General features: G+C 39.5%; 1 protein-coding gene across 7 annotated transcripts in view; it reads right to left on the reverse strand.

Annotated features, from left to right (window-relative positions):
- Positions 1-23,835, reverse strand: part of Hnrnpm (heterogeneous nuclear ribonucleoprotein M) — a 230,330-nt gene that overhangs the window by 5,291 nt on the left and 201,204 nt on the right. For 2 of the 7 annotated variants that reach the window (XM_058579154.1, XM_058579155.1), the window contains exons 2-10: positions 18,209-18,301; positions 16,423-16,614; positions 15,617-15,770; positions 14,503-14,552; positions 13,423-13,483; positions 10,378-10,479; positions 8,756-8,800; positions 8,211-8,288; positions 772-825 (exon numbers count right to left, since the gene is read on the reverse strand). In XM_058579154.1, coding sequence (XP_058435137.1) covers positions 772-825; positions 8,211-8,288; positions 8,756-8,800; positions 10,378-10,479; positions 13,423-13,483; positions 14,503-14,552; positions 15,617-15,770; positions 16,423-16,614; positions 18,209-18,286 — 814 coding nt within the window. In that variant the 5' untranslated portion in view covers positions 18,287-18,301. Of the gene's footprint in view, positions 1-771; positions 826-8,210; positions 8,289-8,755; positions 8,801-10,377; positions 10,480-13,422; positions 13,484-14,502; positions 14,553-15,616; positions 15,771-16,422; positions 16,615-18,208; positions 18,303-18,387; positions 18,522-19,317; positions 19,371-23,835 lie in introns of those variants that run through there. The other 5 variants (XM_046443819.2, XM_046443814.2, XM_058579156.1 and 2 more) reach the window with 5 other exon arrangements.

Genomic DNA, 23,835 nt, shown 5'->3' on the forward strand with positions numbered 1-23,835 from the left:
AAAAAAAAAGAATATTAGACTTTCATAGCAGAAACGGGTTAACAACTATCTAATATCCTAACATTTTATAAAAGAAAAAGGTGCTTGCCCAATAGCAGCAGAAATGAGGCTGGCACCCAATGCCAACAGAACTAGGAAGAGACAGCACCAGGTAGAGCCTTCCCCCCACACAAACAGAAATACCCAACAAGTGGGGATCCAAGGCAATGGCTAACCCCTCAAGAGCCTTGAGGAAAAATCGGGCAAAAAAAGTACATTTAGTTCCAAGTGCCCATAAAACTGTGTATTCTATGGAAGCGTATATACCAAAATGTTTATAGCACTCACCACTAGGTGGTGGGCCGGCAAATAATAATTACTTTCTTTGGCATTTTCCAGGTTTTTATAATGAGTGCATGCACACATTTTAGTAAGCATTTGTTGTATATTAGCTGATGTACTTTTACAGTCAGATAAAACAAAATCCCCAAATATCAGTATTGTAATAACAATGGCTAACACACATTGCACTCATTTAAGTACTTTTTTTTATATGCATTGGCTCAATTACTCTTCACAACAACCCTCTGATGTAGGTACTACTGCATCCCCATATTACAAGGTAATACGAAAACAGAGAGGTTAAGTAACTTGCCACATGTCACATAGCTAGAAGAGGCAGAACTAGACACCCCACCCTGGGCAGTCTGTGTCAGAGCCCACTATGCTCTGCTATCCCCCACGGTAGCAACCTCTTCTAAAAATCAAAACATCAAACTAAGCGTTTCCTACCTCCTCCCTGCTTTGCAATGATCTCTCCTCTCTTCAGTGCATTACTTAGGATTTCTAAGGAAATCAGGAAGAAAAAATAATTAGCCAAATTTCTCTACGGCAATAGAAACTTGCTCTTAACAGATCTCAAAGTAGAAACACTACTAGTTAAAAATTTTAAAAGAAAGAAAAAGGAAAAAGGTTAAGGGGTTTGAGAAATACACACAACAGACATGATCATTTTATAGGAAACTGAAGCACCCTTGATGGGTCACAATGCTAGCATCCCATGTAGCTCCAGAGTCTGAGGCCCAGTTCACAAGGTCACCTGCAAATGCGTCCAGCAGAGCGAGGAACTGTATGCATCTGGGAGCTGAACTCAGAAAGTCAAAGCAAGAACAGGGCCCTTGGTCCTTGCTCAATACAGTTTTCTAAAGCTGGTCTAGACTCTCAGCAATTAGGCTTTCCCATTTCACCCAAGCAGAAAAACTAAGGCCTCTCTGGAACTACTCAGAAGTTTGAAGCCTGCATTCATTATTATAGATCAAATAAAAACCAAAGCTATACTTACTACCTGAAAGGTGAAAATCAACAGCATTGTACACAGTGCTTGAGCATACTACATAATTTCATGCTTGGCATAAAAATACTATATAGCAACCTGACTGTGCCAGCCCCACCTGAAGTGAGCGTGAGCTGGATGAGATGGTGAATTAGCAACAGACAAAACTTAAGGAAAATACATACACATACATATGCACACTCACTACACACACACCCAATTGTCCCAAACAAAAAGCACTGCTGCTTGCTGACCAACATCTCATCCAAACATCCTTCAGTTTAGCCTAATGTTGTCATTAGTGTCACCTTTTAAAGTTTCTCTTCAGTCTTTTGTATGTGGGAGAAAATGAAACCAACTTCTCTGGTCCTGAAGAAAATCAGCAACTTGGACAACAGCCTCAAAATACATCTCATTATCATCAAAAACCACAAAGGTGGGCGGAAGGTGTGGTGCATGTGTGTAAACACAGCAACTTGGGAGACTGAGGCAGGAGGATCTCAAGTTCAAGGTCAACCTCACCAACTCAGTAAGGCCCTAAACAACTTAGACCCTGTCTCAAAATAAAAAATGAAAAGGGCTGGGAATGTGGCTCAGTGGTTAAGTGACCCTGGGTTCGATCCCCAGTAGCCCCCCATCCAATCCCACACCAAAAAAACTCATAAGCAGTTAAAACCTACCCCATGGCTGTTCTTGTACTCCAACTAACCACTAGAGGAAGGAGGTAGGAAAGCACACCAAGAAATAACGGACTTCCTGCCTGCCAGCAAACACGGGGCTTATTCTTCCATCACACCAGAGATCCTGGTCAGCTTGCCATGCCAAGATTCACTATGCTTTCTGATCACAGCCCCTAGAACAAACGATTCCCTGCAAGAACACTGAGTTGATGTACCATGTATTTGAAAAGCCGAATTCTTTCCATGGGTATTCACAGACCTTCCCTGTACTGACTCCCACCCAGTTTGATACTGTTCTCTCTCCAGTCTTCCTTGACCACTAGACCCTCACTTCCAAGCCTCTGTACTGACACTGTCTAACCTGTCTGCCAATATATGGACTATGCCAAACACACCCAGACCCTCAGCCCTCCAGCTGCAACTGCACCTCCTGCACTATCTTCCTATACTATTGCTCTGAACACAGGATGTCCAGTAGCTATCCAGAGAGGTGCCTTTTTAAGTTCTAACATACTTCACATGCTATTCATATGACAGCCTGAGGACCTCACACAGTTCTCCTCACTAGCCCACTGCCAAGTATTGACCCCTGGTGTTATCTTGGGCCACTACTGAGTATCATCTCTTTGACTGCAACATATCCTTTCAAGGTCAAGGACCACAGATCTATCTATAGCGTTGAAGCACCAAGTACACTCGTTTGTTCAAAGTGCAAAGATCTACTAATATGATATGAGAAAGCACACTGAGCAGAAGAGTGCTACAATAAAGGACACAAAGAATTAAACAAACAAACAAACAAAAACCCAGGTAAATACTCTCAAAACCCAATTTAAATATTTTATTTGGGACAAAGACTATTTTACTCCCTTGGGTCTGATCACAAGTAATACCAGGGAATTCCAGGACAGAGACTACACACAGTCCCAATCTTTAAAACAGCTGCCAAAACAGCAGGACAGGAAACCCTGCGGATGATATTTCCGTTCAGGTTCAGGCAGTAAGAGTTCCCTGTTGCCCACATCTGCTAGTATACCACTGTAGGAAGAGGAATGAGGCCAAGCTGTTCATCACAGAGGTATGTCAGAGTCACAGACTGGCAATGATTAAAGGCTAGGAACAAGAAAAAGTGACTATAGGTGTAAAGTCACATGTCGTCTTGTTGGTCTTTGCCATAGGCATCCCCAAACTGATATTTGAAGCCAAATTATGCTAAGTCTTAAATATTTTTTAAAATAACCAACTATTTCAGGACATGAAAATGAGGCCAGTAATGGCAAGAGAATACCTACCCTAGTCACATACAAATATGAACTCACCCTTCAAAATTCTAAAGGTTTATTAAATCTAAGATAAAGATATAGGTAGTCAGACCAAGCAAGCCCACAAGTAAATTTTCACTAGCAGCCTAGTAAAATCAAAGAAAACCATTCGAGTTACCTAACCATGGTAAGGGAAAAAAGAGAAACAAGGATATACCAAACAATAGACCACTCTGTAGGAAACAGTTTCAGTAGTTAAACTTAAGAAAAAACATGGAGGACAGAAGGCCTAATAACAACCTGAAGAGTTGAGATGCTAGACTTAAGGATGACTCTGAAGACAATCTTTCTAGGGCCTTCATAAATTCTAGGAAAACAACTAACACCAACTAGCAGTGAAAATCTTAAGAATCCTGATCCCTCACCCATGGTACCTTCAAGGAGACAGAAGCAAGTAGGAGGTTACCATGCTCTAAACTGCCTTTGAGAAAAACAACTTCAGAGCCCAAGAACATCTGATCTCCTTCCTCCCCAATAATGAAGGAAAATTCAACTGACATATTCTAAGAAACACAGGGACCTAAATGGCAAAAGTCCACATCCATGGAAAAGTAAAGAAGAAACTGCTTTGCCATCTAATCCAAAAGGAAACTCAGACCCCAATATTCAAGACCTTCCAATGTTAGGAGGTTTCCATGATCAATCTAGGTTCCTTCCAAAGGCATCAGCAAGCGCGCAAGACTAAATTCTGTTAAATGGGACACCTGCCACAAACCATGGAGGAGAAAGACTACTGCCCACTTAGCAGAGCCTTTAAAAACTCTACCAGAGCGAAAGTGTTAACAGAGTTATGCAGCAAGAGATGCATGAGGCAGTTCTAATTCCCAAAACATGCAAAAACCTTATGCCAATTTTTTTAAACCATTTGAAAGACTACTAGGAAAAATGGTACTACTCCTAACCAGAAATCCCATATTGTCAATCACCAAGGAGCCCTCACTCTCCTTTAATCCTCTTGATAAGCATATGACTATTTTAAAAGCCTAAGGAAAGCCAGCAGAAAGAAGTCCCAACATCAAGCTGAGCCTCAGCAGCCTTTCAGTCCAGGTGGTGGACTTCACCCACATGGGGATCCATGGGGCCATCCTAACCATTCCTCTGCCAAGGATCTAACCATTTGCTCTCCAAAGCTTGGAGACATTCCCATCTTGTTTCTGGCAAAGTTTCTTTCAAATCCTCCACCTAAACCACCCGCCAACTGTGTGTGTGTGTGGAGGCAGGGGAATATATACATATATACACACATTCACATATATTTTACCTTAGGCCTTTCCAGAAATAAACATTATGTTTCAGACATTAAAAACTAAACAAGAATTATAAACATAACAGCCACTACCAAGTTGACCTATGTAACTAACTATTCTACAGGAAACCATCATTCACCCGATTCTTTAAAAAATCAAAGTCACAAATTCTAGAAAAGGATGTATCTACAATGTCTATTACAACCACACAACAGGTACACCACACACTACCACAATACTTAGTAGGTTACCTGCAGTGCTCACCTGCAGTGCATACGGAGTTAAAGGAAGAGGACCCTGCTGGTAACAGTAACAACACCTACTGGGCACTTAACATATGCCCTGCCTGGAACTACTATTGTACTGAATAATCCTCACAACCACCTTGGCTCCTGAATTACCTGCCTAGTGAGGGTGGATGGAAGGTTGCTATAACACAAAAAGGACACCTTGGAGCTGGGGTTGTGGCTCAGCGGTAGAGCACTCGCCTAGTATATGCAAGGCCCTGGGTTCGATCCTCAACACCACATAAAAATAAAATAAATATATTGTGTCCAACTTAAAAAAAAAAAACACCCTCAAGCAGAAGAAAGAAATATGCATGCATATAAGATTTCTCCACTGACTAGTGCACTGGTCCCATCTACAAAATAGGATTTGGACAACTTCTCTTCTTTTTGATCAGAGGGTGTTTGGGGGATTGAAATCAGGGTGCTTTTTCACTAAAGTACATTCCCAGTACTTTTTATTTTTAGACAGGGTCTCCCTAGGTTGCTGAGGCTGGCTTTGAACTTGCAACCCTCCTACCTGAGCCACCAAAGTTGCTGGGATTATAGATGTATGCCACCACACTGTGCTTCTGATGTTTTAATGTCCTTTAAAAACAAAGCTCTGATCTTTCCTGGGAAAATGGCCCACCACAACTGACAGATGCTTGAGTAAGCCTTTCGTGACTCCTAGTATTAGCTATTTCTTTAAAGTACAGTCATCTCATCCAAGATTCATAATGCATCACACCATGTCTCCCTCCCATACTGAGAGGTCCTTCAATAATCTAGTATTATCAATCTCACTCTTTGTAAGTATTAGGTACACAGGACATATTTTATTAAACAACTACAAAAAAATGTTTGTAAGTAGCCCGTATCCCTACCCTTTCAAGGATCAGCACTTTATAGAGATATGGAAGCAGGCTCAAACCAGCATTATAAAGTAAGAAGACCTCTGGCATTGGTCAACTTGAGCATAGTTTTTGTTTGTTTGTTTCATTTTTTATTGGTCCTGGGGATTGAACTCAGTGGCACCAGCCCTATTTTGTATTTTATTTAGAGACACAGTCACACTGAGCTGCTCAGTGCCTTACTGTTGCTGAGGTTGGCTTTGAATCCTCCTATCTCAGCTTCCTGAGCCGCTGAGATTACAGGTGTGTGCCACCGTGCCCAGCCTGACTTAAGCATAGTTTGAAATAAGCTCAAAGTGAAACCCTAGATTAGTGGTGTGCTATCTGCTCAAAATATTATCTCACTCCTGCAAGTCTGAGGGTGGTGGGCAGAAGTGGCTCAAAAGAACAACCAAAATGAAATCATAAATGGCATCATAATTGGGGAACTGATGCTCTCCTTTAACCCCTTTGATAAGCCTGTGAAGGCTGCAATCCCCCTCCTCAGATAAGGAAAAGTCATATGCAGGTCTTAATGCATTGGCAAAGACCTTGGAAACCATCTTCCCAAATGCTGACAGGGAATCCTGTGAGAACTTCAATTTGGGAGCAAATTGGGCAGGGGGACTTGAGAGAATTTCACTGTCAATTATTGCATTAAACATCTACATTTGATAACTGACAGTCATTTACTTTTCAGAGCCATTCTATCAAAATTAGACCTATATTAATTCATTGGCCCTGAAAAAGTCCCATAATTCAGTCTAATGTCAGCACCCATAACCACAATAAACGCATTATCACCATCATCATCAGCTAAACAATTTAAATTCAAAACAGCTTTAAATTTTTCACAGTGTGATTTTAAATTTTCCTTTGACATAGTACCCAAGGGTTCTATTTCACCCAAATCTTAGAACCCAAATCCAGTATAAGGAAGTCCCTATTCTCTACTGCAGAGGACAAAGAGGGAGGACACCAAATATCTACATCTAAGGGCAAAGTCTAAGAACACAGGCTCCATTTTTAGTTCTCACAGAAACCTTTGAATCTTTTATGACCAGGCTCAGAATTCTTAACTGATGGATTACACCTGCTAGCTTAGCTTACATAAGACTTGAGTCACAAACTCAGCAGAGGTTCCAGGGCTGTCCTACTCCTGTTCTCATCAACTTCAAAGTTGTACAACTCCACTCCCCAGAACAACAAACAAACTTATTTCTAATGACTAATAGGTTCTGAGTCAACATTTTATCAAATCGGACTTTCCAAACTTTTACTTTTTATTAAAATCCTCCACACACAAACAACAGGCAAACCTTAAAGCACACTGGAAACACAGACCTCTGTCCTTGCATTCCTCATGGTGATGATCTTTCCACCATCTTCTAAAACAAGGCACCCAAGAAAAAGGCAAACCCTTCCCATAGTTTAGTTTCCTATGCTCTGGAAGAAGGGTAGTCTGGTTTGTTCATCAGGAATATCTCCTCCCTTCAAGTTCGACTGTCTACTCTAGTAAGACACTTGCTCTTTACTATTTTCACAGACCAGCAAACATTTAAACCTAAATTCTCAGTTACTTTCCCTTCCAATAAATGTTATGTATAAAAGCAGCTTTCCAGCAAATGAGGATCACAGAGTAAACCAGCATAGCGACAGCTTCAAAAGAACAACTTCTGGTTTCTCAGCCCTAGAGATAACGCTGTGCTGGAGGCAGTTCCAAAAGGCAGGATTGAGGCATGATGAAGAGCCAGGCTCTGGAGCCAGCCTGGGTTCATTCACATCCTGGCATTTACTAGCCACATGACCTTAGGCAAGCCACTCTCTGTGCCCCAGTTTTTGATGAATGGGGAAAACAGTATCCACATGTCATGTGGTTCTTGCAAGAACTATTAGAACACATTATTATAATCATCATCATCATTATACTCCTGTTAAGAGGAGGGCTCTAAGATCTCAATGACAACAAATGAGAATCTGTGTTATGTAAATGATAAATTAAAGGAATCTATGGTTTTTATAATGTGTCTCTCTCTGTCCACAACATGGAATCATCAGGGCAAATTGTCAAGAACTACCCATCCCAGAACTCCTGAGAAGAACTTGATCAAAAACTTCAAAGAATCCTTTGTCTTGGAGACCATTTTTAAGGTGTGCAAAACACAACCACAGATGTCTACATGCTTAAGTGATAAAGGCAAAATGAAAGTTTTTAAATTTTTATTAAAAATTTTACTAAATTTTTACTAAATAATTACTAAGAAGACTTAGAAACATGGGACAATTTAAGAGTGACTAAACAAAGTAATCCTATTATTAAGTCCAACTAAGTCTACCTATTGAAATATTTAAGGCAATCTCAAGACAACGGGATTCAGCAGAAAAACAGAAGTGGGATGTCATTGAAAGTGGGCCTGCAGCCTAAAGGTCACCTGAGAGCTTCAGTCAGCAAAGGGCAGGTGTAAGGAGGAAGAAATATATAAATCTTACCATTTATTCGGCCCATGTTCATCCCAGATCCAAATCGCCCCATGTTTTCCATACCACCACCAAAGGGTCCCTCCATGCCTGCAAGAGAGATCTGCACTTTAGTGCCATCCCAAGGAGGCTGAAGAGACGACTGATCAGGGAAAGGGAAAGGTTTTTCACGTTTCACCTTAGGCATTCTCTGCCAAGAACTTACCAAGTTAAAGGGCTTTTGAAAAACAAAAAATACTAGTTCCCTTGTTTAAAAATCACCATCCTCAGAAAGCTAACCTGATCCAACCCCCTCAATGAATACACAAGCAAAAAGAGGTCCAGAGAGATGAAGTGAGTTGCCCAAGGTCACAGAGCTAACTAGTGAGAAAGCCAGAACCAAAAGCCAACGACAATCACTGAAAATAATGGGCAGGTAAGAAAAGTAATTTGTAGATTCAAACCTTTTGGAAACAAAGAATTTCATGCAGGGTTTAAAAGACAAGAAAGAAAAAGGGGGGGGGGGGAGAACCATACCTAAAAGTAATTATATTTGTACTTCGTTTTAAATTTCTTACCTCCCATTTTATTTATTCCAAATCCTATGCCTTCCATTCCCATTCCTTAAAAAGAAAAAGTCAATGCAAACTAAAATTATGTCAAAGCAGTAGTGTTTAAACTTAGAAAGCACAAAATTCCAAACCAATAAACAAAAATATTTCTGATGTTGAATATTTTTTGTCAAAGGGGGGGGGGGGGGGAAGACACCCTACCATTTCAGTTGCCAAAAATCATATCCCAAGCAAATTTTTCTAAGCCTTTTATCCAAATAATCATCATGGCGGTTAAAATTCTACAGTTCTATTAAATGACCAAATTGGATAGTATTAAATATGGAATATAATTACCAGACACAGATTATGAAACATTCACTTTTTAGAATTTTATTTAATGAAACAGAAGTGAACTTTTCCTAAAATCCCTGTGAAAGTTAAAATAGTTTCTAAACACTGAGGCTTCCTCCTGCATTCACCGTTTTTTAGTGCCGGACAAGGAAGTATGTATATACATGTGTAGATTAGGTGGCAGAGTCACTTCAGGTTGTGACTGCTCAGCATACATTTCAGGTTTATTTCAGAGCTGACTCTGGAACAAAGACCAGGGATATGAAAAAATGATGGTGATGAGGCACCTGTATCACAATTTAAATTTAAAAAAGAAAAAAAGAAAAACTGAAGTCTGGGGTTATAAAAATGAAATATTCCTTAAAAGCATAAAGAAATGCCTTGTACCAAAATAAAAATGCTATTCAGCAAAGTTTAAGTTTATTCTACAAGTCCAAGCTTTTACAATTCATTAGCTGTTCCCTGTCTTCTTGAACAAAGATAAATGTTTAGGGCTGGAGTTGTGGCTCAGTGGTAGAGCGCTTGCCTAGCATGTGTGAAGTACTGGGTTCGATCCCCAGCACCACATAAACAAATAACAAATAAAGGTATTGTGTTTGGAAAAAAAAAAATAAACATTCATCCTTCCTTGTGACCTGTGACAGCTATGTTATACAGGAAAGCCCTCCACACCTTCTTGCATCTCTCAGTGTTCCTACTTCTAGAAGATGCCATCCCAACATCAGGCGAGAGAGCCCAGGATGGTTTGGTATCAAACTTAACAGGGTTTCAAAGCAGTGCTATGGTCCCATTGTCAGGAGAAATGCAGTCTGTCATTGACAGTGTGACCTTGGGCAAGACCAATTAACTCTCTGACTTGCCTCCTTTTATCAAATGGCATAACTATCTCAGCTCAGAAAGTCATTATGAGGATAAAATGAAAGGGTATGAAAATTAAAATCGCTTTTTTAAAAAAAGGATTCAACTCATTTAAAAAAAAAAAACACTGCTTATCAATATTACTTATCAAAACAAAGCTTAGAGGGGCTGGAGTTGTGGCTCAGTGGCAGAGCGCCTGCCTTGCACATGTGAGGCACTGAGTTCGATCCTCAGCACCACATAAAAATTAATAAAATAAAGATATTGTGTCCATGTATAACTACAAAATATTTTTAAAAAAAGCTTAGATATAACAACGAGGGAATCTTGTCCTGATTAAATCTTTATTCCATTCGAAATACTTATCCAAATAATTAACTTCAATAATTTTAACTTTCCCCCCAAAATCCCCAATCAAGGTACACTGTAATTCTCACCTGCCGGCCCTATGTTTCCCATTCCAATGCCTTTGTTCAGGTGATTGGCATCAATAGGCTGCCCTCCTGGTCCTAACCCCATGCCAATACCACCAAGTCCATCTGGAAGGAAAAAAGAAAGTCAGAAGCATACATTACCCTTCTTAGCAGAACTTGACCCTCAAAGACAAGAGTCTGTGTGTTATAGCTGCCCTGTTCCCTCCCCTGATCCCAAGCAAATTCAATAGTTGATTCAAATTTCAATACTGGTACACTCCCTTTTATTTTGCAGTACTGGTAACTGAACCTAGGAATGCTCCACCACTGGGCTACATACCCTCCAGCCTTTTTATCCATTTTTTTTTTTTTGAGACAGATTCTTGCTAAGTTCCAGGCTGGCCCAGAACTTGTGATCCTACTGCCTCAGCTCCATGAATTGCTGGGGTTTCAAGTGTACACCAATATGACTAGCAAGTACTGCCCTTTATTAAGACACAGCTATTTACATGTGATCAGATTAGAGTATATGGTGTGTACTACATGACAAAAGCAGCTAAAAAAAAAATCAATTTTACTTCAAAGCTGCCAGGAGCAATTAACAATATACAGTAAGAATCTTGAGCACCTATTTGTTTGCCTACACCATGAGTTGAGAAAAGTTTCATCAAAAAAAGTGACTCAAAACTACGTGCAGTGGGGTACTCCTGTAATCTCAGTTACTTGGGGACTGAGGAAGGAGGACCACAAGTCTGAGACCAATCTAGGCAACTTAGCAAGGCACTGTCTCAAAATAAAATAAAAAGGCTAGGAATGTAGCTCAGTGATAGAGCATGCATGTGCCCCACGTTCAATCCCCAATACCAAAAATTTAATTTAAAAAGTAACTCAAGAAATCAGGTGGCAAGAAGCACAAATATTGGTGCCAACACTTGCCTCCTGACCTGGCAGCCCAAAGAACTCTCATGAGAAAACCAATTTACACACTGTGCCACACTATGAACCTGGGTAGTTTAATAACAATGAAGCTAGTATATTCAAGAAACTTATCTCCCTGCCAACTAAGCTTCCGAACTCGATATGCAATCTACCCTCAGCTCCATGCCCCACAAGCACAAACAAGGATACAAAGAATAGAGAGTGATCTATGGAAACAGTCAAAAGAACTGATACCTATATAATGCACTGCATAACCACAGTCTGAGGCTTAAACTGAGATTGAGGGGGAAAAAAAAACACCTCCCACAAGTTCCCAGGCATTTAATCTGATTAACATCCTTGTTTTTAATTGCATAGCAACAACAGCAAGAAATCACCAAGTTTATTTATTCCCAAAGCAATTAGGCTTTGAAGCTGACCATCTGAACTGTGCTTAGAGACCAAGAGCCAGGAATAATGGGCTCCCTATGGCCCACTGTGCCTGTTCATCTTCCTCCTCCTCCAGGCACAAAAGTCAACAGAAGCACGGCAAGTGATCATTTACTTGCAAGTGGGTGTGTTGAGACACGGAAATGTTGTCCCTCTCTAAATAACGGTGCCTTTCAACAGATTAAGCCAATATCCTATTTACTTTTGGTACTAGGGACGGACCTCAGGGCCTCACACATGCTCGGCACACTACCACTGAGTATACCCCCAACCCTAATCTCCTATTCTTTATTGGTTAACATTTTATGCGTGTGTGTGTGTGTGTGTGTGTGTGTGTGGTAGCCCAGGGCCTCCTAGGCAAGTATCAGAGAGGTACATCCCCAGTCCTAATCTCCTGTTCTTTAAGCCACCAACTTTGCTCAAGATCTACCTCTAGCTGGCTGTAGTGGTGCAGCAACTCTAGAGGCTGAGGCAGGAGGATCTCCAAGTTCAAGTCCTGCCTTAGCAATTTAGGGAGACCCTGTCTCAAAATAAAAAGAGTTGGGGATGTACCTCAGTGGTAGCCAGTCTCCGGGTTCAATCCCCAGTAGCCCCCAACCCCACACACAAAAGTGTATTATGCTCCACTATTGAGAGCTGGTGCTCTATTTAAGCTCCTATTCAATCTCCATCAGAAAGGACTGTGGCTAGAGCTACTGCTGCAGACCAGCAGTGCTCACTGACTCTCCTTCTAGACAGACAGCCCCCTGTCCACCTGTGGGATTGCTGTCCTCCCTAGCATAGCACACAGGTCTCATACCTACCACCAACCTTCTTGCCATAGGCTATCCCTGCCTGTACCACCAACTCCCCAAGATCTCATGCTGCCACAGACCCTCACTCCCACTAAGTCAGTGCTCAGACTCCCACTTGTTAGAACACCATGCTGATAAGCACCACTCAACCACACCCAATCACTTGCCTTCCTTGTCACAAAACAGATTTTCACCTAGATGTTGCAAACAGCCAATTACTTTTTAATTCTTCATAAAAATTACATGGTTGGTTATCTTTACACCTATAGAATTCAAGGATTTGGGGCATATTCAGAGCTATGCAACCATGGCTGTCATTTAATTTCAAAACATTTTCATCATTCCAAAAGAAACTCCATCCCCAGTAAGAATCACTCCTCACTTAATCCTCCCCAGCACCACTAATATACTTCCTGCCTTCATGGAATTTGCTATTCTATACGTTTCCTATAGATGCAATAAAAATTCATCCATGCTCTTATTAGTATTCCCTTCCTTTTTATGACAAATGTTTCAACATATAAATTTACTATATTTCACTTATATATATATCATCTAACAGGTCACATCCTGACTTTTTTTAGACAACTGCTGGGCCATATGGTATTTTGGGTAAAAATACCAACCAATGTATTTTGACCCTCAGTACAACCTGGCTTTAATTCCCTTTGCAGATTCTGCGCGGGACACTTTCAAAATGCCCACTACATTTGTCTTTTACATCTTGGCAGCCTGCCTTACCACAAAAATCATCCTAATAACCCCTTCTTAGGGTGTGAATTTTCTGCTCATATCTCACTCTGAAAAATCTATAGAAAAGAACTGGTCAAGAGAGCTCCAGACTAAACTGACAAGTTCAAGTGTAACTGTAGCATAGTTTTCTGATTAGTATAACTGAAATACTTACGGGGAAGTTGCTGTGGACGTTCAGGAGGGAAAAAGTCTCCCTTTGGTAAGGCTCTTTCATCCTGAAAGAGAGAAAAATTAATATATCTCAGTACACACTGAAGTACTGTTTACAACAGCAAAAGAGGAAACAATTTGTGTTGTCACAGAACTGGATAAATAAATTATGGTATGTTTATTTATGCCATGAAATACTATGCAAGGGTGGAAAGACACATGGGAGCTTGCCTGTCACTTTGTGTGGTAAAAACACACAAGTGTATTATTAGAGGTAGGGATGGGGTGACCAGGCCCCTGGGCAAGAAATACAAGTGAAACTCTCACACAATCTTTTCATGCCTTTTGACCTTTGAGTCTATGAATCCATTATCTATTCAAAAAACTAAAGTAAACGTTTAAAGAAACTAAAACTTTGTTTTACAGTTCCTTATCTTCTTCCTGTTGAGTCCTAAACTAGATTGCCCTCAGCACATTCTGGTCATGTTTGTATAAACTATTATCTTTGGCACTGCCACAGCAGGGCTAATGTTTATTAGGACTTAAATACTCCAACAGATCTTTAAAAGCTGTCTGAATCAGGGCTGAGGATGTGGCTCAAGCAGTAGTGCGCTCTCCTGGCATGCTTGTGACCTGGGTTCAATCCTCAGCACCACATACAAAACAAAGATGTTGTGTCCGCCGAAAACTAAAAAGTAAATATTAAAATTCTCAAGAAAAAAAAAAGTGTCTGAATCAAAGTCAATTATGTTCACAAATACAATGTTAATCAAACATTATACTTTGAAAACTAGGAATCCACATATATAACCATTCTTTGAAAATGATCACTTGCTCACTCAGCATACTCAACTGACTTCCTGAACATGCCAATAACAGCCAACTATGGAAAGAAGAAAAACCTAGAAACAAGAGCTGCATGAGCAAAGGGTTTTTGTCTGTAATAAATGTGTTTAACATACTATATACCCTGTTAAATTTAAATTAATCTGTTGTTTAGTACAGGGATTGTATGCACACTCAATGCCACATTTTCACTAGATTTAAATAAGTATATTGTTAGAGAAAGATTTTATTAACTTACCATTTTGACGTGCATTGGTCTATCAAAGAGCAGTTGGCCGTTAAACATAGCTGATGTTAAAATTAAGGCTACTTCTTACAATCGTAAAGCTGCACAACAAAGAGAAATACAAAAGAAAAAATACTACACTGCTACTGATCTAAGTGGTGAATTTACAAGCAATTTCAATTCTTAATTATGTTTCAGCATTTGCTTCTACAGTAAGCATAAGAGAAACAAAGAAAGCTTGAGGGAAGAAGAATTTAAAGCTTCGGCTCACTCCTTAGGTGCGAAGCTTCATTCAAAACCTTACACTTTTTACCAAAGTTCCTCGTAAGCAGCCGCATCCCAGTTTTCTATACGGATCCAATGGGCCAGATGAACTACCTTTCTGAAGTACCATGGTTTTTGGGTGAGATACTCAGTGACAGTCTTGCCTGAGTTTAATGACTGCAATCATCTGTGGCACTTACTGTCTTGATTTTTAAAAATGTAACTCTAGGGCTGGGGATGTGGCTCAAGCTGTAGTGCGCTCGCCTGGCATGCGTGCGGCCTGGGTTCGATCCTCAGCACCACATACAAACAAAGATGTTGTGTCCACTGAAAACTAAAAAATAAATATTAAAAAATTCTCTCTCTCTCTCTCTCCCTCCCTCCTCTCTCTCTTTAAAAAAAAAAAAAAAGAAATGCTTGCTTACTTTAAAAAAAAAAAAAAAAAAAAAATGTAACTCTAGGGTGAGCCCAGAGTCCGGAAGAAGTTTCTCTTCCAAAATGATGTCTATCCACTGAAGAGACAAGGTCCTATAAGCACATTATGTATAAATAGAAACCCCATTTTCTCTCTAGAGGTGTATTTTCTGGGCATCTCCATTCAAACCCAGATTCCTCTAAGAAGCAAACATTAGAAAAAAAAAAATTCACAGACACAGTTTACATTCTAACCTCCTCTTCTATCCACACACTATGGAACCAATTCAGCCTGAAAACTTTCAAAATTTCACAGTAATACATTCCCTCTAGTTATACAGAAAAATATGAACACAGTTATCTCTTCTTTACACAAAACTATAATTTACTGCCTAACAGTACTGTGGCCACCCTGTTCACCATAAGCTGAATTCCTGCAGAAGGATACATATAGCTTGCACAGCTTCGATGGACTGTTCAAATGTCACAGTGCCTATTCCACGACTTTTCCCATCTTTATCCTCCAGAATGTCTGCTCGAACCACCACACCAGCCATACTAAAAACTTCCTTCAGTTTCTTCCAGCCAACTTTATAATCCAGCTAATCAAGAGAAGGGGGTAGTTAAAACCTCAATATAAACATCTTAAAAAGGAACATTTTTTACTACATGAATGAGAAATGCTTTAGTTGAAAACAAGCATCAGACAATATCACAAAAACTAATCGATTGCATTGGCCATTTTTCAAACAGGATTACAAAGCCTGGCCTTAACTATGCTATTTACTATCTCTTTTCTTGGGAGGAATAGCCTAAGTTCCCTCATACTTTCCAAAGTAACACTTATTTTCTGAACATTAACCCTCCCCCCAGAAAGGCTGACCACTGCCCACCACCCACAATCCACTTTTTTCTAATACTTTTCCTTGCAGATGACAAAGGTATCGCTGTTCACCCCAGACATGACACAAAGAGGCAGGTGTTAGTATACTGTCTCCGCTCACTCCTTCCCTGCACTGAAAACTGCACAAAGGAAATCCAACAAGAATGCAGACCCAGCTGCCACTTTTGTAAACACCTGCAAACCTAAGCAAGCTCAGCCCCAATGGGACCATGGTCCAGCTGGTGACTTAACACAATGGTCACTAAGGTACAAAGTCCAACCCCCAACACTGGTTTTTAAATAAAGTAGGAAGATTGAGTTCATAAAATTCTGTACACTTTCTACTCTAGACAACATATGCATATACTTACATTTGCTACAAATACTGTGCTTCCAAGTCTTCCAGCCTGTAATGCATGGATAATCTCATTTGGGATGTTAGGATTATTTAGGATACTGGGTGGGATATTAATCATTCCTGGGCCACCTGGTCCCATACCCATCCCACCAGTCGTAGCCATCACCTTTTGCATTGCTCTCCTGGCATGTTCACCATCAGGATCCTGAAACAAGCACAGAAGTGTTACACTGAACCAACCCAGTGACGATTAGAACCATTGACGATTGCACCATAACTGAGACTGCCAAAAGAGATTAAAAAGCTGCTGGAATTCATTTCTCAAACCTACTAACAAGAAATTAAAATGAACTAAATAAAGTGTTCCAGCTAAGGAAACGAGAGAGGAAGAAAGGCACAAAATTCAGTACTGAAAATACTGCTTTCAAATTAACTAAATAAAAAACAAAAGACAGAAATGACATGATCAGCTGACCTGATGCAGAACTTCCAGACTGCAGGAAGATCTTCATGGGCTTATTATGATTGACTCTTACTAATTAATTCCTTGGGGTGTGTGTAATTTCTGTAAAATCTATCAATGATTTTTTTTTCCCAAAAAAAGTTTGAAAAGTACAGTTCTATATCCCCAGGTGCCCAACCTCTCAAGTGCTTTAGGCGATGTAAAGTTTAAACCATATTGATAGCACCCAGATCAGATTTATGAAGTATTGATATGGACACAGTTTTTTAATTCTCTGTGTTATGTTCCACCATCAACATACAAAAGACCTTAAAAAAACCCAACCATGCTTTCCTCCCTAAGTTCTTAATGTACTGCTGCTCCTCCTTCCCAAGAGGCAAAAAGAAGTCATGGGGTGATTTAATCACCAACGAAATATACCTCTTCCTAGAGGAAAAAAGAAAGATATTTAGTAAAGTAAGACACAAAAGAGGATTTGAATAATGACAAGCTCACTTTAAAAAGGGAAAAGAAAAAGAAGAAAGGGAGCCAGGTGTGGTGGTGCACACCTGTAATCCCAGCTACATGGGAGCCTGAAGCAGGAGGCTTTCAAGTTGAAGGCCAGCCTGAGAAACTGAGTCCTATCTCAAAAAAAAAAAAAGAAAAACAAAAACTAGGATGTAGCTCAGTGGTAAAGCAACCCTGGGATCAATCCCCAACAAAGAAACAAAGAAAAATGAAAATAAAAAGGAAAAAAGAAAAACAAAAAAAGAAAGGGCAATTTAGGGGTAATGCTTAGTGGTAGTGCCCCTGCCTAGTATGCACAAGGCCCTGGGTTCCACCTCTGGTGCCATACATGCAAGAGAAGAAAGAAAAGGAGAAGCAGGAGAAGAATGCTGTATAACAGCATTCAGAATGATAGATGTAATAGATAGATGATAGATGTAAGATACAACACAGATGTAAAAGTCTCTTACACGAGCCCAATTGAAAAAACAAGACTAAGTTGGAGTGTTCCCAAGACAACCCCACCAAAGGAAAGCAGTCAGCTTAGGCCACTTGGGATATGCTTGGCTGCTATTCCAAAGTTCTTATAAGAGTGATGGCTGAAGCTGTGATTAACTCTCTTTATTATAACAACAGGTTGGTCTGCACTATAACATGCAGTCAAGGACTACTCTTGTATTCTCACTCTGAACAGGACACTCAAAAATTACACGTGGTATCCACAGCTTATCAAGAGCTTACTTTTGGCTGGAGGTGTATGTAGCTCAAGTGGTAGAGCACTTGCCTAGCAAGCACCGGGCCCTGGGTTCCATGCCCAGCACAAAGAAAGAAAGGAAAAGGAAGAGCTTACTTCTTTGACTTTCAGTGGTCTTCCACTCAGACTATGCTTGTTTAGAACTTCAGCAGCTTTTTTCATACTCTCTTCCATCTTGAATTCAACAACGCTACAAAGAGTCAAAAGGAAATAAGTGAAACCAGTCCTACAACTTGGAAGGATCTAATGCCAATAAGTAACTAGACAATACTTACGCACATCCCTTTGGATGAAGCCACAGATCAGTCAGAAGAGCAAGGAAAGGCGAAGAAAAAAAAAAAAGAAATAGTAAATATCAATGACAGTTATAGACAAATTTTAAAATATGATTTATGTAACAAAGTTAGTTTTTTTTTAATTAACCTGTCTAAGGGGAAGCTGACAGAAATGCCTTGCCTATTAGCCTTCCTTATTAAAAGCTCCTTAATATTTCCTTTTCCTACACATTACCAGCATTGCACTATAGTTGCTGAAGTTATAATGAGCAGACCTAAATTCAGGTTCTCCAAGAAATCACACAAACTTTAGATCTGCTTCCCTCTATACTCAATCAATTCCTTATCATACTCCTACTAAATCCGTCCCTTCCATAAATTAAGCCCGTCCTTTTGATTATTCTAAGCCATTCTATTGCACAACAGAAAATAGTTTATGTTCTCATTAAACTAGGCCAATTTGGAACGTTCAGGTTTATAGTATTTGGTTTACAATTTACTGGCACAAAGGCAACTTTTCGGAATCTTTGGTTCACACAACTTTCAAATTCAGCAAACAACCAAGAATAACATTTTCTAGACAAGAACACACGTTTTACATTAATTATACCACCGCTAAAATTCCATGCATAATTCACACACAGCCAATTCCTCTGTTAACAAAGAGACAATGCTGCTATTGGTCCCCAGTTATCCAAATTGGGCATCCAAACAGAATACCAAAAAGCTCTTTGGCCAGCCATTTGGAAAAGCGGGACAGGACTCCCATTTGCAAACCCCCTCCCACCCAACTGGAGTATTGGCAAAATCAAACATAGCTACTATAACATGAGCACTCACTGCCTTCCTGATTTCATTCGAGTCCACGCCACCATACAATTACATTTGTCATGTAGTAAATCCACAGAAGAAATTCTCTCAGACACTTACCCTTGACTTTCCTTCAGCGTCCATTAAGAGCTCCACGTATGTTACCTCACCAACTACAAATCAGTTTCCAGACGACACATAAACCAAGGGAGAAAAGCCAAGAAAACAATGGGAATTTAGAACAATCATCAGCAACCTTGTATGGAGCCTCTGCCTTATAAGAAAGCCCAGAAACACTCCATATTCTCTAAGCCACCAAACTAGGCATTACAGGTGTGCAGTAAAAGTAGGTGAAAACTCATTAACAATATGTCCTTGATTTTCCTCCCACCACAAACAAGCTACTTCCACAGATTTCAATTATCTATTTCCCTTCCTGGAATACTCATTCATGACTAGAGGCAATCCAAATCTATAGGAAAGAAGTCTGCATGATTAACTTTTTTGGGGGAGAGAGGAAGTTTTATACATACACTCTTACTAGTGAAAGCAGATAAACAATCCACAGGTTGCAATGCCACTGCACTGAGCTCAAATGCTGTATATACAAGGACGCTCAAAGACACACACACACACAGCCCCAAGGTCAGCTTCATAAGTGGCAACCTGTGTAATCATAGAGACCTGTGCTTGTTTTAATATGTTCAGAGCTACCATGAGATAATTAATTTGTTAACAAGAGGCCTCTCATTTTCATTTTGCATCGGGCCCCACCAATTCTGTAGCTGGTCCTATACACAACGCTAGACTCCACAATTTAGACTATACAATCGTCAAATAAAGAGCAGCATCTGGATTCTCTTCATAAAATAAGAGCAGCATCTGGATTCTCTTCAGTGAATTAAGTCAGGCTTTAATCTTGCTGCTTTCTAAACCTCCCAATGAAAGGACACAAATTCAAATTTAGGGCTCAGTTGGCAACTAAACAGTTAAACAGATTCATGATTCTAAGCTACACAAAGGGTAAAAGATCAAAGCATTTCAAAAGTTTCGGCAGATTTTCCTCAAGGTTTGGATTGCCAATTCATGACCACCATGACCAGATATTAGAATCCATCAAGAAAACCACCAAAATGGCTGCTAAACTTAAAGATGGCACACAAAAACAAATCTAAAGCTTTAACTTGGAGAAACAATCTCTAAGCAGGCTCTTCAAAGTTAAGAAAGGGCTTTTGCTCTCAGAAATCTTTTCTTAAGGATTTTTGATGTTAAAGCATTCTCCAATTCACTTCAGTTCATTTAGCAGTACAAGGGTAAAATTAACCCACTCAGTGCCCTTGAAAGGTCCAGACTATTCCAACTCCTTTGTTCAAAGGACATTAAAATTATAAAAGATTTCACATTACTATAGCAAGGAAATATTTTATTGAAAAGCAAAATTATTTCAAAAATAAAATTAACATTTTGAAGGGCATATTTACTTATGGATTTGCAACATGGTTTAAGGCAAGGTGGCAATGTTCAAAGTTTAAGTCTACAGCCTCTTTCCTTGTCCTTTCCTGAAATACTATAAAACTAGCACTTTGCACAAAAAAGGAAGGTGAATCAGTGCAAAGAAATGAAAAAATAGGTGGGACCAGTATAGTTAACTTTTGGAGTTTATACTCCAATGGGCAACTAAAAACTGATCACAGCCAAAGGATAGTCCTATATCCTGGCTTTATTTTAAACTTATAAGTAAAGCAGTTCCAAAAATGGTGTGGCCATTCCTGAGGCCATGTTAGCCATCTGTTTCAACAGTAGCAGTCATTCAAGGACCAAGAGCCCTTGCTTCCACTTTGATGAAAATGCAAAGTAGTGTCAAAACAGTAAAGAGATACCCTAGGTTTATTTCCTACCAGCTAAGACTACCACCTAATAACCTTTAAAAATAAAAAAAAATAAAAATCACAACATCTAATTCAAGACATCTGTAACCATGTTATCAGAACTCAAATACTGCTGCACTTGAAGTTCCCAGCCTGTGTCCATAAAGACACTTTTATCAAAAAGTTGTTATTACAACCTAGAAAACAAGCAAGTCCAAACCAAACTTTTTCCCACAGTCAATCATTTTAACAAAATACCAGGTTTAGAAATTACAACTTTTTCCACTTAACATTGCAGTGATAGCACACACCGAACTTTTAATCCTTTGCACTAAAAATTTACTTTAAATTTACTTTTTTTCCTCCATATGGTACAGCTGTGGCTCCAGCATGAGTCGTACTGTCCTTGAACATCAGTAGTAATAACCATGTTCCAAATTCATAACATTCCAATCCCTACCCTGAGAGACTTCATCAGTTCAGCTTTTTGGGATCTGTAATTGTTTCCAAATCATACTTCCCCCTACAGGAAGATAATCATGAAGCCTTTAAAAGACCACTTGTCTTTTAGCTCTACAATACTCAAAAGACTCCTTTAATACAACTATCCACAAGAATTTAAAGGCATAGTCTGGTCCATTCCATGACATGAAGTTTTAAAAGAGTGAACCATTCAGAGCAGATCACACAGACAGGTAGTAGCACCAATCTCACAGAAGTGGAACTTGAAGTTATAAAAGAGGAAACTGCTGTTCCCCTCCCCTTCTGAATATGGATGGAATCCATGATAGTTGAGAATAGGCTGCTGAGACAAATTCAATTGCAACTGCAAACACCAAAACATCTAAATGAAAATACTAAGACAAAATTTTATCGCCAAATGTCAACCTCTACCTTCATTAAAAAATGTCCCAATAAACCATTTTAACCAACATTTAAATGGGTTTATAAAAGTACTGCCCCCAAAATGAGATGCATCGTAGATGAGCAACCCAAAATGAACTCTACTACTGTGATTCACTCTTGTACAAATTTTTATCATAATGAGCATTTGTTTTTGTGCTCCCATTTATTGCTCAAATCTGAAAGAGATAAATAATAGAAGAAATACAGAGGCCAAAAACTTCACTGAAGAGAATTCATATATGTGGTAAGGCCTTCTCCATCTTTGTTTTACTTGGTGTTAGTGATAAAGCCCACAGCCTCATACATACTAAGCACCTACTCTATCACTAAGTTGTACCCTGATCTCCAAGGCAGAGGCATGTTGTCAAACTTCCTTTCCTTAATAGTGGACAACTCTCATGTAGTCATACTAAGTGAGAATAAAATGCACATTTTATTTTGAAAAGCTTTTCTTTGATATAACAAAGAATCTGAAACATAGCAAAATAATTATCCTACACAATTACTTCTTGACTTATTGTAAGTCAGAAGATGACTAAGCCCATACTTGTTCCCAATTTATGGTAATAACAGAAGAGTATGACCTCTAACTAGGCCTAAGATCAAAGTAAGCCACACAGGCTGCGCTGCTGGATATCAACTTCAGTATTCATACAAATGAATGCTTTAGCATAATGGGCCTTTCTGAAGTGCAGGCTGAATTTCCAACAAAGGAAAATATGAAGAAGCATGTAGACTGGGTAAGGATTTTATTTAAACTGAAAATGAAGTTCTGCCTCATAGACCTAAAAAAGCAGATTACCTTTAGGAGCCAGTGGAGGCTTTCTATTAGACTACATTTGCCCTCTGGGCCTCAGTTTTATTGTCAGCTAGAATCTGAAATTTACTTAAAGTGATGCAGTACGTAATAACAGAAGGATTAAGTGCTTAAAGAAATCTTTGCTTACATAAGTTAAATTGACTGCTGCTAAACTTGGGATTGATCTGAAAGTAAACTACATCATTGACCTTCCTTTCTTCCTCATACTGGGCTCTGTATTTACTCAGGGTTGGTGCAGCTCAGCACTACTTGAGATGCAGTTGCCCCACCTAGAGGCTCTCTGGTTAGGACACGAAAACAAGCAGCCCAGACTTGGGCCTTCCTTTATCCACAAAGGATCCCACTAACTTAACATTAAGTTTAAGGTGCCTTAGATCATTTTTTGCTCTCGGAAATCTTGATTGTTTTCTGCCCAGTCCTTATGGTTAAATGCTTTAAGTCATGTATTCCATTATCAGTCATGATGTAACTGGGTAGCTGTGGACTGTTAAAGGCACTTTCAAAGATAGTCTGGCAAACTCCAATTCAAATTTCATATAACACTGGTTGGTTCTCAATTCTTTTTCAATCCAGCAACTCCAGTGTTCACAGCAGCCATTTGTTCCACAATATCTTCGTTAAAAATACACATGGGGGCTGTAGATGTGGCTCAAGTGGTAGCGCGCTCGCCTAGCATGCATGAGGTTCTGGGTTCGATTTTCAGCACCACACAAAAATAAAAAATAAGGATATTGTGTCCACCTAAAACTAAAAAAATATATATGCATGGTCCAAAGAAAAGACAATAGAAATCTCCCCTTTGTTTCATCAGGACACCTGCAGCAGGAAGGGGAAGGCAGGAAGCAGGTGCTTAGAGCAAGAGCAATCACAAAAACAGTATCTAACCTACATCTCTGACTGCTAGGACAGAAGGGGGTTTGAACAAAACAGCAGCCTGGCTCAAGACAAAAAAGCTCTGACACATTTTCCCTTTAAAATCGGCAATGCTGATTTTTCAAGACAGTGCCACCAAATAAGCTTGTAAACAAAAATGTTTACAAGACC

This window comes from Marmota monax, unplaced genomic scaffold (assembly GCF_021218885.2).
Source record: "Marmota monax isolate L192 unplaced genomic scaffold, Marmota_monax_Labrador192_F-V1.1 WCK01_AAM20220418_F8-fsc00102, whole genome shotgun sequence".
Classification (NCBI taxonomy): Eukaryota; Metazoa; Chordata; class Mammalia; order Rodentia; family Sciuridae; genus Marmota; species Marmota monax.